At 44.9% G+C, this 11,518-nt stretch overlaps 2 protein-coding genes across 4 annotated transcripts; both read right to left on the bottom strand.

The window, feature by feature from the left end:
* Window positions 1–354: 354 nt before the first annotated feature.
* LOC133908290 (B3 domain-containing protein Os02g0598200-like) lies at window positions 355–2,461 on the bottom strand. The gene is made up of 3 exons (XM_062350283.1): window positions 2,458–2,461; window positions 1,893–2,374; window positions 355–1,588 (listed from the first exon to the last, which is right to left on the bottom strand). The coding sequence occupies exons 1-3, from the start codon at window positions 2,459–2,461 to the stop codon at window positions 1,304–1,306; spliced, it is 771 nt and encodes a 256-aa protein (XP_062206267.1). The 3' UTR covers window positions 355–1,303.
* On the bottom strand, window positions 2,214–8,268 carry LOC133909398 (protein NRT1/ PTR FAMILY 8.1-like). Of its 3 annotated transcripts, XR_009908380.1 has the most exons (6): window positions 8,152–8,262; window positions 7,845–8,027; window positions 7,509–7,726; window positions 6,890–7,401; window positions 5,120–6,104; window positions 2,214–2,374 (listed from the first exon to the last, which is right to left on the bottom strand). XR_009908380.1 is itself a non-coding variant. In XM_062351819.1 (5 exons), exons 2-5 carry the CDS (start codon window positions 7,939–7,941, stop codon window positions 5,273–5,275), a joined length of 1,659 nt encoding a protein of 552 aa, XP_062207803.1. In that variant the 5' UTR covers window positions 7,942–7,976; window positions 8,152–8,268; the 3' UTR covers window positions 5,006–5,272. The 3 variants fall into 3 exon arrangements, 2 of the variants coding, with proteins under 2 accessions (XP_062207803.1, XP_062207802.1); XM_062351819.1 differs by lacking the exon at window positions 2,214–2,374 and having other exon boundaries at window positions 5,006–6,104; window positions 7,845–7,976; window positions 8,152–8,268; XM_062351818.1 differs by lacking the exon at window positions 2,214–2,374 and having other exon boundaries at window positions 5,006–6,104.
* Window positions 8,269–11,518: the final 3,250 nt, after the last annotated feature.

Genomic DNA, 11,518 nt, shown 5'->3' with positions numbered 1-11,518 from the left:
AAGTGATAATCGATGACGTAAGATCACAAATGTAAAACAACCTTACATAGAATGGAACAGTAAGAAGAGGGGTCGAAGAATTAGACAATTCGTAGAAAAAAGGAGAATTCTATAAGAGGCAGTAAACCACAATTTAGTAGAGGTGAACTATTAAATATTATATTTTGTTCCATATCAATTATTTAAATATATTATTGCAATTATCTTTTTTTTATTTATTTTCTAACAACTAGTGACGTTTCATATTTCAGTGCAATGGTGTACCCCCAATTAACCGCTCTTGATGTAAGAGTTCACAACACTACCCCAATTTCCAGCCGATACAATTCTATTTGCTCTACAGCTCTAGTCTGTATGACTGCAAAATAGTTGTATATTTGTTAGACAACTTGTAACAACTATACTATCTATATCTGATTAATCTGCACCTTTACACGCCAGAGCAAGCAGTTTAGATCTTACCCTGATTGACATGCAACTACATGGTTGGCACGCACAGGAATGTTGGTACTTTGGCTATTTGTAATGCCTCTCACTGGCTCCAATTGATTCATCTTTGTTTCAAATTGAACAGTAGAGCTTACCAATTAGGTATTCAGTATATGCTACAAGTAAAACTTATCTCCAAAATAAACAGTCCAAGAGAGCTTCGAAAACAAAATTAGTTGCAGTAACTGTAGAAAGTTATGAGCACACTCCCACCTTTTCCATCGGCATTATGATTGATCTCTGCCCTGCTACTTTCACATTTGGACATCCTGTCAGGACTTGAGGATTTCTCAACGGGCATGGTAAGTACTGATTCGACAAATGCACAAGTTCCTTCAGACTTAACAGGGTTTAGTCCTATTGAACCATGATTACCCGCAATAACAGGGTTTGCACACGCAGAGATATTGTTCCTTTGGCTATTTACAATGCTTCCCACGGTTTTCAATTGTTCCTTTTTGGTGTGAAGTTTAACAGCAGCACCTATCAAATAGACATTCAATATATGCTATAAATATAATTTATCTCCATAATGAACAGTACAAAAGAATTCTTTTTTTGAAAGAAGCAGTACAAAAAGATTTGGTAACAAATAGTGGTAGAAAATCATAGAAAATTATTACATGTAGCACACCTCCACCTTTTTCATCGATACTATGGTCGATCTCTGTCCCACCGTGTCCTCATATGGATACCTTGTCAGGACTTGGGGGTTCTTTGACAGGCATGGTGAATATTGGTTGGACACAGGCATGAGTGCCCTCAGACTAAAAGCACTTGTCGACAGGGTTTAGTCCAATTGCATCATAATCACCTACCAATTTGCTATCAGTTTTTTTGTTGGATTTTTAGGTTTAATCAGTCCAGTGTCATCAAGAGCTGCTCGACCGCTCACAATACCCTCATTCCTCCACTTCTCCAAGCATAGAAAACCTTCAGGAGCTTCATATTTTCTGTAAATGTTTTGACTGATATTCGTCTTGCTATTATTATAATACCTCTCCGCGGCTGTAGTAGGTTCTAAATGAATGGAATCTATTTCTTGTTTCGTTCTTAAATCTTCATTTGAATCATGTAATTCTAATACATGTTTCACTTTTTTTACCATTTTCATGAGTTAAAAGAGCTGCGTCAGTTATTTCAATTATTTCAGATCTTCTTGTTTTAGCTTTGCTGCATGTCGGTGAAGTACACTTGGTTTCACCCTGTACATCAGGTAAACTTCCCTTCTTGTCATCTAGTACAACTGAGGATCCATTCCCAACTCCACTCTGAAGTATTCTAGGGTCTTCGTTGGTATTAAAAGCCACATGATGTGTATCGGAATCAGCATATGATGTTGTTAGCTTCATTATATTCTTATTTTCATGTGTTGATGGTTCTTAATCTGTAATTAGAATTACTGTTTTTTCTTGGCCGCGCAGTGGAGAAATTCCCTTTGTTTTGTACTGTCGATTGACCAAATTTTCATTCTTTTTAACTAGAGCCTCTGGTCCAGACCCAACCCCACGCTCAACTTTTTTAGGGCCTTCAACAGTCACATGATGTGTTATAGGATCTTTTCCCCTAGGATATTCACCAGAAAGATAGTGGTCATCATCTATGTCTTCTGAGTTCCCATCGAATGAGATCAAATCATCAGGTGACATATTACTCCATGTCTGTTTCTTCCTAACACCTTTTCTTTTGCTTTCAACATTGAAATGTAGTCTTTCAAGAGAATCTTTACTAAGAACCCGCACAGAAAATATTGAATTGGCAGTGTACTCGAACAACAGAAACTCACCCCACTTGATCAAATGGTATGAAACAAAAATATTCCATCCCTGATGAAAAGCAAGGTAACCATCCACCTCCCATAGCCTGATCTTTGAACATTTTTCCTCTGCATCCTCAAGATATCATGATGATTAGTCAAATTCTACAAGTTGTATGCGACCATAGGTGGTATTAACTGCACAAACATACCCATGTACATGATGTTTAAGGATAAACACCATGTCATAATACAAAATAGAAAAATATACTATTATGAACCAGAACGGACATAGCTTAAAGCTATGACAAGACAATGAAGATAGTTCATGAGAAAAATGAAAGTGTATCTAGTCTTTATGTGTGATTTTTGTAATTAATAATAATAGCTATGAACTAACAATGATGGTAAGAATTATTAATAGGTTGTTCCATAGATGATGAATAAGAAGGGATATGCATCAAGATGAATGAGCTATAAGTGATGCTTAGGTAAGTCAATGACAATATCTATGAACTAACAATTATTGTGAGAATTGTTATTAGGTTATTCCATAGGAGTTGCATAAGTAATTAAACATGGATTCATTGAGAAATACTATAAGTTCAAAGAATTGTATCAAAGTCATTGAGATCTTAATGATGCTTATGAGAAGAAGGAAAATCTCAAAGAAGAAGCTTGAAGCATGAAGGCTAAGTTACTTGTGGAGATCAAGTAACTAAATGTATGAAATTATCAATTAAGTTTTATAGACTAACCCATGTGTTTTGTACTTAAGAGTGAGTTGGAGTTAGGATCTATAAGAAGGCATAAATTGAATTGAAATCATATATGACAAGAGTGAAAAACAAGAGTGGACTCCATATTTGATAAAGTGAATTCTTTGAATATGTCGAATACAAAGTGATTTTCTATGGTAAGACGGTGAAGTATAAGTAAGACTTGGCTGCGATAGATTATCTAGTGGTGAAGGGCAAGCAAATGGCTTAGCGCTGAAGGATAAGACGGTGGTGAAGAGCAAGTGTAGGCTTTGCGCCAATAGACAGTGTGAGGCTATATGAAGCTATAAATGATTCACATCAATCATATGAAGATTCAAGAAGAGATGGAGTGAAGAATATATGAAAGTTGGAAACCCTAAAAGTTATAATGAAAGAATTGGTACTTGAAAGTAGTCAAATGCTCAAATTGGTTCAAACGAGTTTTATCTTTGAAATTGAGTATAGGTTTGTTGTACTATTAAGAGAGATGCAACGTAGAGTTAATTGTCATGTCTTGGTGCTCAAGAGTTTTCTAACCAACCTAAAGTGAGAGTTAGCTTTAGGAGCCCGGTGCGGAAAGTATGGAAGTGTCCAAATTGAATTTCAGAGTGTTCCTAATTTAATCAAATGTGTTTGAGGTCATAAATTCAGATCAAATGTGTTTGAGGTCATGAATTCAGTTAGGACATGTAGCGCTTTGAATAAGCTTTACATAGAGTCTAAAATCATCGAAATCAGACTTCGGGATCAAAAGTTATCGTCGTTTTTCAGAGGATCTACTGTGTTAACTCAGATACTCAGGTTTGCTGGAGTCTCCGGGTTTAGATCTGAGCTAAGTGGTTTGTTAGGGTCTTTTTGTTTACCCGGATACTCTGGGTTGACCCAGATACTCCGGGTGAGGTTTCGAGTTGGGGTCTCAGTTTGGACCTTCTTTTGTTTACCCGGATACTCCGGGTCAGAAAAAAATACTATAACAGCTATTTTGGGGGGGGGGGGGGGGGTTGGGTATAAATATTCCCTCACCCCCTCCTTTGTGCAGCTGCAGAGAACACTTTTTTAAGCCAAAAGAATTCCCACTCCGATCTAGTGTGTTATTTGAGAAGAAAAGTGAGTTAGGTTGAGAGATTCAAAGATCGAGTGCAAGTGAGCTAAACTTTATTCTTAAGCACTTGAGTTTATTGGCAAAAAGTTCGTGAAACATTTGTTACTCTTGGATGAAGCCTCCTAATCAGCTAATCGTCACCAGCGAGCTCCCTTTCTTGTGGTGAGCCACGAAAAAATTTATGAAGGTCTATCTCGCCTCGGTAAGAGAAGAGATAAAGCTAGTGGATCGAGAAAAGTGGTTGAAAGACATCTGACTCTTTGGAGCTTCGTCAACGGAGACGTAGGATTTACGGTGGTGAATCCAAACTTCGGAAAATAAATCTTTGTCTCCACTTCGGTTTGTTGTACTTGTGTTCTTGCTCAATATTTATGCATATTGCTATGTCTACTTGTTCGTGTGAAATTGATCGTATGTTCTTCTTAGATCTACTTGAAATCATCACTTAGAACACATAACTTCATTTGATTTGAGCTAGAACTGTTTATTCGTTATTTAATTTCAATTTTGAGCTAATTCCATGTTAAACCTAGAGGCTGTGGATTGAACTCGGATACTCCGGATTCTATATAATCCGTTGCAAACACTCTAAACCCGGATACTCCGATGAACAGTATTTTCAGGATTTCTCAATTAGAGTTTTCTTACATATCTTTTACTAGGATTAAATATTTTTTGTCACCTTATGATTGTAACTTTCATAATTATTTGTGATGGCTGTGCACTAATTGAGTCTAGTATATTTAATTTTTTCACTTGTGAAAAAATCTCTTTAATTTATTTTCTGCTCTAAATTTAAACCAACGATAAAAGAGGACATTTTTTTATAAAAACAACTATTTACACTCTCTAAACAACATCATTACCCTATCCCATACCTACTTAAAATATCGCAAGGAACACAACCATACAAGCTTAATCGAAAACGGACAACCAATAGAAGAGTTATGACCATTCAAAGCAACTTAAACAATAGAAGAGTAGTATAACAAAGCACGTGTACATACGTACATATTAGCTGACGTCAGCCCCCTTGCTCCAAAACGCCAGCCGCTGCCCACGATGCCTCAGCCCATGAGCACCGACGCCTAACCCGATGTAGCCTGCGCGGCCCACGGAGCGATTGAGCCTAGCCTAGGCAGACCATTGCACCCTAGGTGACCTTCAATCTACGGTCTTCTTGTAGGTGTACCACCGCGCGATGAGCAGGTAGACGCCGAAGTTGCCGATGCAGAGCATGGCGAGCAGCCAGAAGAAGTCGTCAAGGTGTCCGCGGTTGATGTCGTCGGGGATCCACCCGTCCCGCCCGCCCCGCGCCGTCGCGCGCGCCACCACGGTCACGAGCGCCGAGCTCACGTAGTTGCCCAGCGCGAACGACGTCATGGACAGCCCCGAGCAGAGGCTCCGCATCGCGTCAGGCGCCTGGTCGTAGAAGAACTCCATCTGCCCGATGAACGTGAACACCTCCGACGCGCCCACCACCGCGTACTGCGGCACCTGCCAGAAGATGGACAGCGGCAGGTAGCTCCCGTCCACGCCCGTGTTGGAGTCATACATGCCGTGCCGCGCGATGACCCGCCGCCGCGCGACCTCGAGCGTGCCGGCCGCGAGCATGGCGACGGTGAGCACGACGAGGCCCACGCCCATGCGCGCCAGCTGCGTGAACCCGCGCTCGTGTCCCGTGGCGCGGCGCGCGAGCGGGACGATGAGGCGGTCGTAGAGCGGCACCCAGAGCATGATGCTGAGGGTGTCGAAGACGGAGAGCACGGCGGCGGGGACGCGGAAGCCGCCGACGTAGGGGTCCAGTGTGTCGCCCTGGATGATGAAGGTGGTGGTCATCTGCGTGTACGCCGCCGCGAAGATGATGCCGCTCGCCCACACCGGCAGCAGCCGGAGCACGCACTTGAGCTCCTCCACCTGCGTCACCGTGCACAGCCGCCACGGGCTCGGCCGCGCCTTGTCGCCCGCAGTTTCCACCGCCGCCTTGTCCAGGAACCTGGCAGCAATCAACAAGTTGAACGGCGTTGCAGCTCAGCTACAGTACTAACAATGGAAAGAATTTTGCAATCATTAATCTGACGCGGCGCACTGAAATCTGCAGCTTAATTTCTGTAGCAAATGTACGTAGGTGTTGCACTGGTGTCGGTTTGAAAATGATCAGTACAATAATAGAGCCTGGAAAACGACGTTGAAAACGATATGAAATGGACCTTTTACGTGCACCGCAGACTGCATATTAGGCATGCTTAACAATTCGGTCTGAATAAACGAGTTGCACCGTGCATGACCCCGACATTCACTCCACGAAATTTGTCGTCGAGTAGAGGAGCATCTTTTAGTGTCAGACAACCAAGATGCACGATGTGCTTACTGTGATGCAACGCTCCAAAAAACAAAGGGGAAAGGCAGCACACGGAGTGCCCAAAGTTCTTCCAAGAATACTGTGGCTGATGGCACAAAGCACAGTGTCAGTTAGGTCCGGTTCAAGTTATCAAGTAGCGTAGACTATCCAGCTTGACTAAGGTAAACGAGTAATAACGCCACAAAACAACTAGGGAGTGGTAGCATGGCTCAACTTCTACGGATTTTGCATTTCTTTTCAGAAAAGCTGCAATGGGCGGAGAAGTCGAGAGGAGAAATTAAAACTAGCAGGTTCGATCCATATTTTGTTCAAGTACTGGCGTGAAATTTTATAGTTGGAAAATTAACGCTCAAATATTAGGAGAATTTACTGTTGAAAAATATTCACCACATGCAAAGCTTGAACGTGCTGCTACTCACCTAAACTGATCGGTGTGCGCGAGCCGGCGGCTCCCCTGTATCGCGGACATGCCGTCGTCGGCCTCGCGTTCGTGCAGAGTCGACGCGTCGGCCGGCGCCTCGACGCGGTACTTCCTGACCGCCGCGACGATCACCTGCGCGACCCTGGTGAGCGGGCTTCCGCCCGGTGGCTGGTGCCGCCGGTACGCGGCGGTGCCGGCCAGGAACCCCGCGACGGCCAGCACGCTGAACAGCGCCGGGATGCCGTACCCGAGCCCCCAGCTGACGCTGGACTGCACCCACACCAGCACGGTGCCGCCGACGAGCGAGCCCACGTTGATGGAGAGGTAGAACCAGTTGAAGAAGGAGCTCTGCTGGCCGCGCTCTTCCTCGTCGGTCTCGTCGAACTGGTCCGCCCCGAACGACGACAGCACCGGCTGCAGAGCGCCCCCGATCGCCAGAAGGTACAGCCCCGCGTAGAACGCCGCGCTCTGCAGCGCCACGGCCGCGCTCACCGTCAACACCACGAAGGCCTGCGTGATGCCGGAAACCAATCACGACGAGAGACAAGGTGAGCTAAGCTCTGTCCATGCACGACGGCCGGTACGTCGTGTGCTTGTGCCATGTACGAAGTACGCACCACGACGGAGATGAGCATGAAGAGCGCGATGGTCCAGTATCTGCCGAGGAAGGCGTCGGCGAGGAAGGCGGCGACCAGCGGCGTGATGGAGCTCGTGCCCTGCCAGTTGGTGACGCCGTTCGCGGCGGCCTTGCTGCCCTCGTGCAGCCGGTCCTTGAGGTAGTTCACCAGGTTCGTCGACACGCCGAAGAAGGCGGTGTACTGGAAGCAGTTGTTCACTGACCAACCATCACCGCGTACGCGTGCATCCATAGAGCAACACATTATTAAGCCAAAAGTTTGAGATTACAATATTTAGTGATGCTCGGGGAATCATCAGGAAGACAGTATGTATACCGAGGATGAAAACGCAGGCCCAGAAAATCCGGCGATCCTTCTTGGATGCCCGGCGATCGGTGCTGACCTGCGGGCCGCTTGATTCGACGGCCTCCATGGTTCCAGCAGTTCAGAAGATCCTGGAAAGTTACACTGCAGGTGCAAAATTTCTTGAGTCGAACACAGGTGCAAGCAAAGATGATTCTGACGGTGGTGATTGCAAACGAAGCCATTTCAGAAACATCGAAAGGCGAGTGAGATCGGAATCAATGTATATGCTGCAAACTCTTGTTACTGATCACAAAGAAAAATGTTTCAAGAAACAGACCTTTGCCTCGGACTGATCGATATGCTGCTCTTGCTTTGCAGCTTCACCCTACGTTCTTGATATTTTTGCCGTGTAGCTCTGTGGAAAAGACTGGTGGCTGGGGCTATGTATCAACTTAGAGAGTGAGAGTGGGTCTGTTTGGCAGAGTTTTTATAGTAGTTTTTTAGCTGGAAATAGAAAAGCTCTATTGTACAGTAGCTTTTAATTTTTAATTTTTTGAGTAAAATTTATAGGAGTGATTATTTAAAATGAACTAGAAACTGAGGAGCTGAAAAACAGCTTCACCTAACTCACTTTTCGTACATAATCATTTTTCCCATATAATTTATTCTAGAGAATAACTTTCAGCTACAGAAACACTTTTAAAAAAAATCACTCTCCACAGAAAATTTGAATAAGAAAAAACTCTAATAAACAGGCCTTATCAGTGAGAGTGAGACTGATGCTAATGTGCAATGGTGACTGAATGTGCACAGAACATGAGGATGATCAGGGTTATAATGGCAGACACTTTAAGCTGAAGAAAAGAAATTAGCTTTAACCGGCTGCTAAGAGTGTGATAGCGACAGGCCAATTAGTATTTAACAGTATAAGAAATTAAGTTGAGATGTGTCTTCGTTTATACGTAATGAGCGATTAATAAAGTGTTAATTTGGTTTGATCATTTTTAGATTGTATAATCATGTTTATGTTTATGATTAAACCAAAAATAGAATAGGAAGTTGTTGTCTTTTAAGTGCAGGATGTGTGATTTTTTTCACATATCGGAAGGTCCGATGTTAAGAGAGGATGAGCACCGGAAGGTCAGGTGTTCGGAAGATTTGAACATCGGATGATCTGGTGTTCAGAGGCATTTAACAGAAAAGCTGAAAATGGGCGTTCGGGATGATCTACTTATCGGAAGGTCTGGTTGTAGCAAGTAGATATGCTCGACGTGAATATATTGATTGAAAGTTGATGTATATATATATTGAGTACAAGACCTGAAGGAGATCTATCGAACTCTCCTATTCAATAGCTACTGATCCTATAATCTAGCTGATAGTACAACCGAATTGATGGGGTGCAATCACAGGAGATAACTGAAGAACAACTGAAGACTCGAAGAATTAGCAGACAGGAGCAGTGGTTGCTGCCATGAATATCTTCAGTCGTGGAGTTAGTGCTCCCTCAACACCCCCACAATCATTGCGTTGGCGCCATCTGAGATGCAAAGATTGGAACAAAAGGTCTCAAACAACGAACAAGGGAATCCCTTGGTCATAATGTCCGCGAATTGGTGCGTTGTGGGAATGTGCAGGACACGAAGTTCGTCGATCACGACTTTTTCACAGACAAAGTGAACATCCAGCTCGACGTGCTTGGTTCGACAGTGGTGGATAGGGTTTGCAGATCGGTAGACAAAAGACACATTGTCGCAGTCAACAATAGTTGCCTTGCTGACGCCGGAGTGAAGATCGGTGAAGAGTTGATGAAGCCAACAACATTCGTCAACCATGTTCACAACCCCTCGATATTCCGTCTCAGCACTTGAATGCGACATTATCGGTTGTCTTTTGCTGGACCAGGACACCAAAGAGTTTCTGAGGAAAACACAATAGACAGACGTTGAGCAACGTGTATCAGGACATCCGGCCCAGTCAACATCAGAGTAGGCAACAATGTCATTGGTGGTTGATGCATAGATGGATAAGTCGCGGCAAACAATGCCATGAACATATCGGAGGATACGTTTGACTAGAGCCCAATGGACGTCCGAGGGGGGCATGCATATGGAGGCAAGCTTGGTTGACAACATAAGCAAGATCGGAGCGAGTCAGGGTTAGATACTGAAGAGCACCAACGATGCTGCAGCACAACGATGCGTCTGTGGAATGTGTGCCAACGGAAGCAGAAAGTTTGGGCTTCGTGTCGACAGGCGTGGATGCAGGCTTGCAATTGAACATGCCAGCACGTTCAAGGAAATCAAGTGCATATTTCTCTTGATTGAGAAAAATCTTGATGGCGTGCAACGAACCTGAACACCGAGGAAGAATTGAAGGGGGCCGAGGTCCTTCAATTCGAACTCGGAGTGCAGACGACTGATAACATGGCGAAGAATGGTGCTTGAAGAAGTCGTCAACACAATGTCATCAATGTACAGGAGCAGATAGGCGAGGTCGGTGCCGTGGCGAAGAACGAAGAGAGAGGAGTCTGACCACGTGGAGACGAAGCCGAGGCTGGTGAGGAACGCAGTAATCCGCTGGTACCATGCGCAAGGGGCCTGACAAAGACCATAAAGGGACTTGTTCAAAAGGCAAGCAAAGTTCGAATGATGTGCGTCGATGAAGCCGACATGTTGTTGGCAATACACACACTCAATTAATGTCCCATGCAGAAACACATTGGACACATCGAGCTGGTGTACAGGCCACTGGCGAGAGGCAGCGAGGTGAAGGACGGTCCAAATGGTGCCAGGTTTGACAACCGGCGCAAAAGTGTCATGGAAGTCGAGGCCGGAGCGTTGAGTAAAACCACGGACCACCCACCATGCTTTGTAGCGCTCCAATGAACCGTCTGGCTTGAGTTTGTGTTTGAAGATCCATTCCCCTGAAATGATGTTAGTGTTGTGTGGTCAGGGAACTAGTGTCCAAGATGCGCGTCGTACTCAACAGACATGGCGGCACGCCGGTTGGGATCACAAAGGGCAGCTCGAACAGTGGAGGGAATCAGTGAATTTTGTGAGGAGGTATTGTCGGAAGAGGAAGCGATCCCAACGTACCGCGTATTAGGAATACGGATGCTAACGTGTAAGCGAGTAACCATGGGATGGTGAAGGGCTGGCGGTGGCGCAGTGGGGATGTCTGCCGATTGACGCGGGTTTGGGTTGGCCACAGGCATAGGCACATGTGGTTGCCAGGGAAGCGGCAGATTGGGTTGTTGAGTGCGAGGTGGAAGTGGAGCAGGAACGATACAGGCATGACGTCCTGATGGATAGGAAGGGAGGATGGATGATTGAGCGCGACCGAGGTGTTTGTGGATTGAGCAAAGGGAAAACTAGACTAATAAAATGTGACATGCCGAGATGTAATGATGCGTCGCAAAGCAATGTGATAGCAGCGATAGCCCTTTGTGTCAGTTGGGTAGCTGAGGAACACACATGGAAGGGAGTGTGGGGCGAGTTTGTGGGCTGCGGTGGAGGCTGTGTTGGGGTAACACAGGCAACTGAACACTCGAAGATGCTGGTAGTCTAGTGAGGTCGTGAATAGGAGCTCGAACGGAGTGCAATTTTGCCGGGAATGACACGACCGCTGATTCAGGAGGTAGGTGGATGTGGCAAGGGCGTTAGGCCAGAAACATGGAGGAACAGATGCATGGAACAACATGG

Source organism: Phragmites australis, chromosome 2 (assembly GCF_958298935.1).
Source record: "Phragmites australis chromosome 2, lpPhrAust1.1, whole genome shotgun sequence".
In the NCBI taxonomy this organism is placed as follows: Eukaryota; Viridiplantae; Streptophyta; class Magnoliopsida; order Poales; family Poaceae; genus Phragmites; species Phragmites australis.
This window is presented reverse-complemented; position numbering and strand designations above follow the sequence as displayed.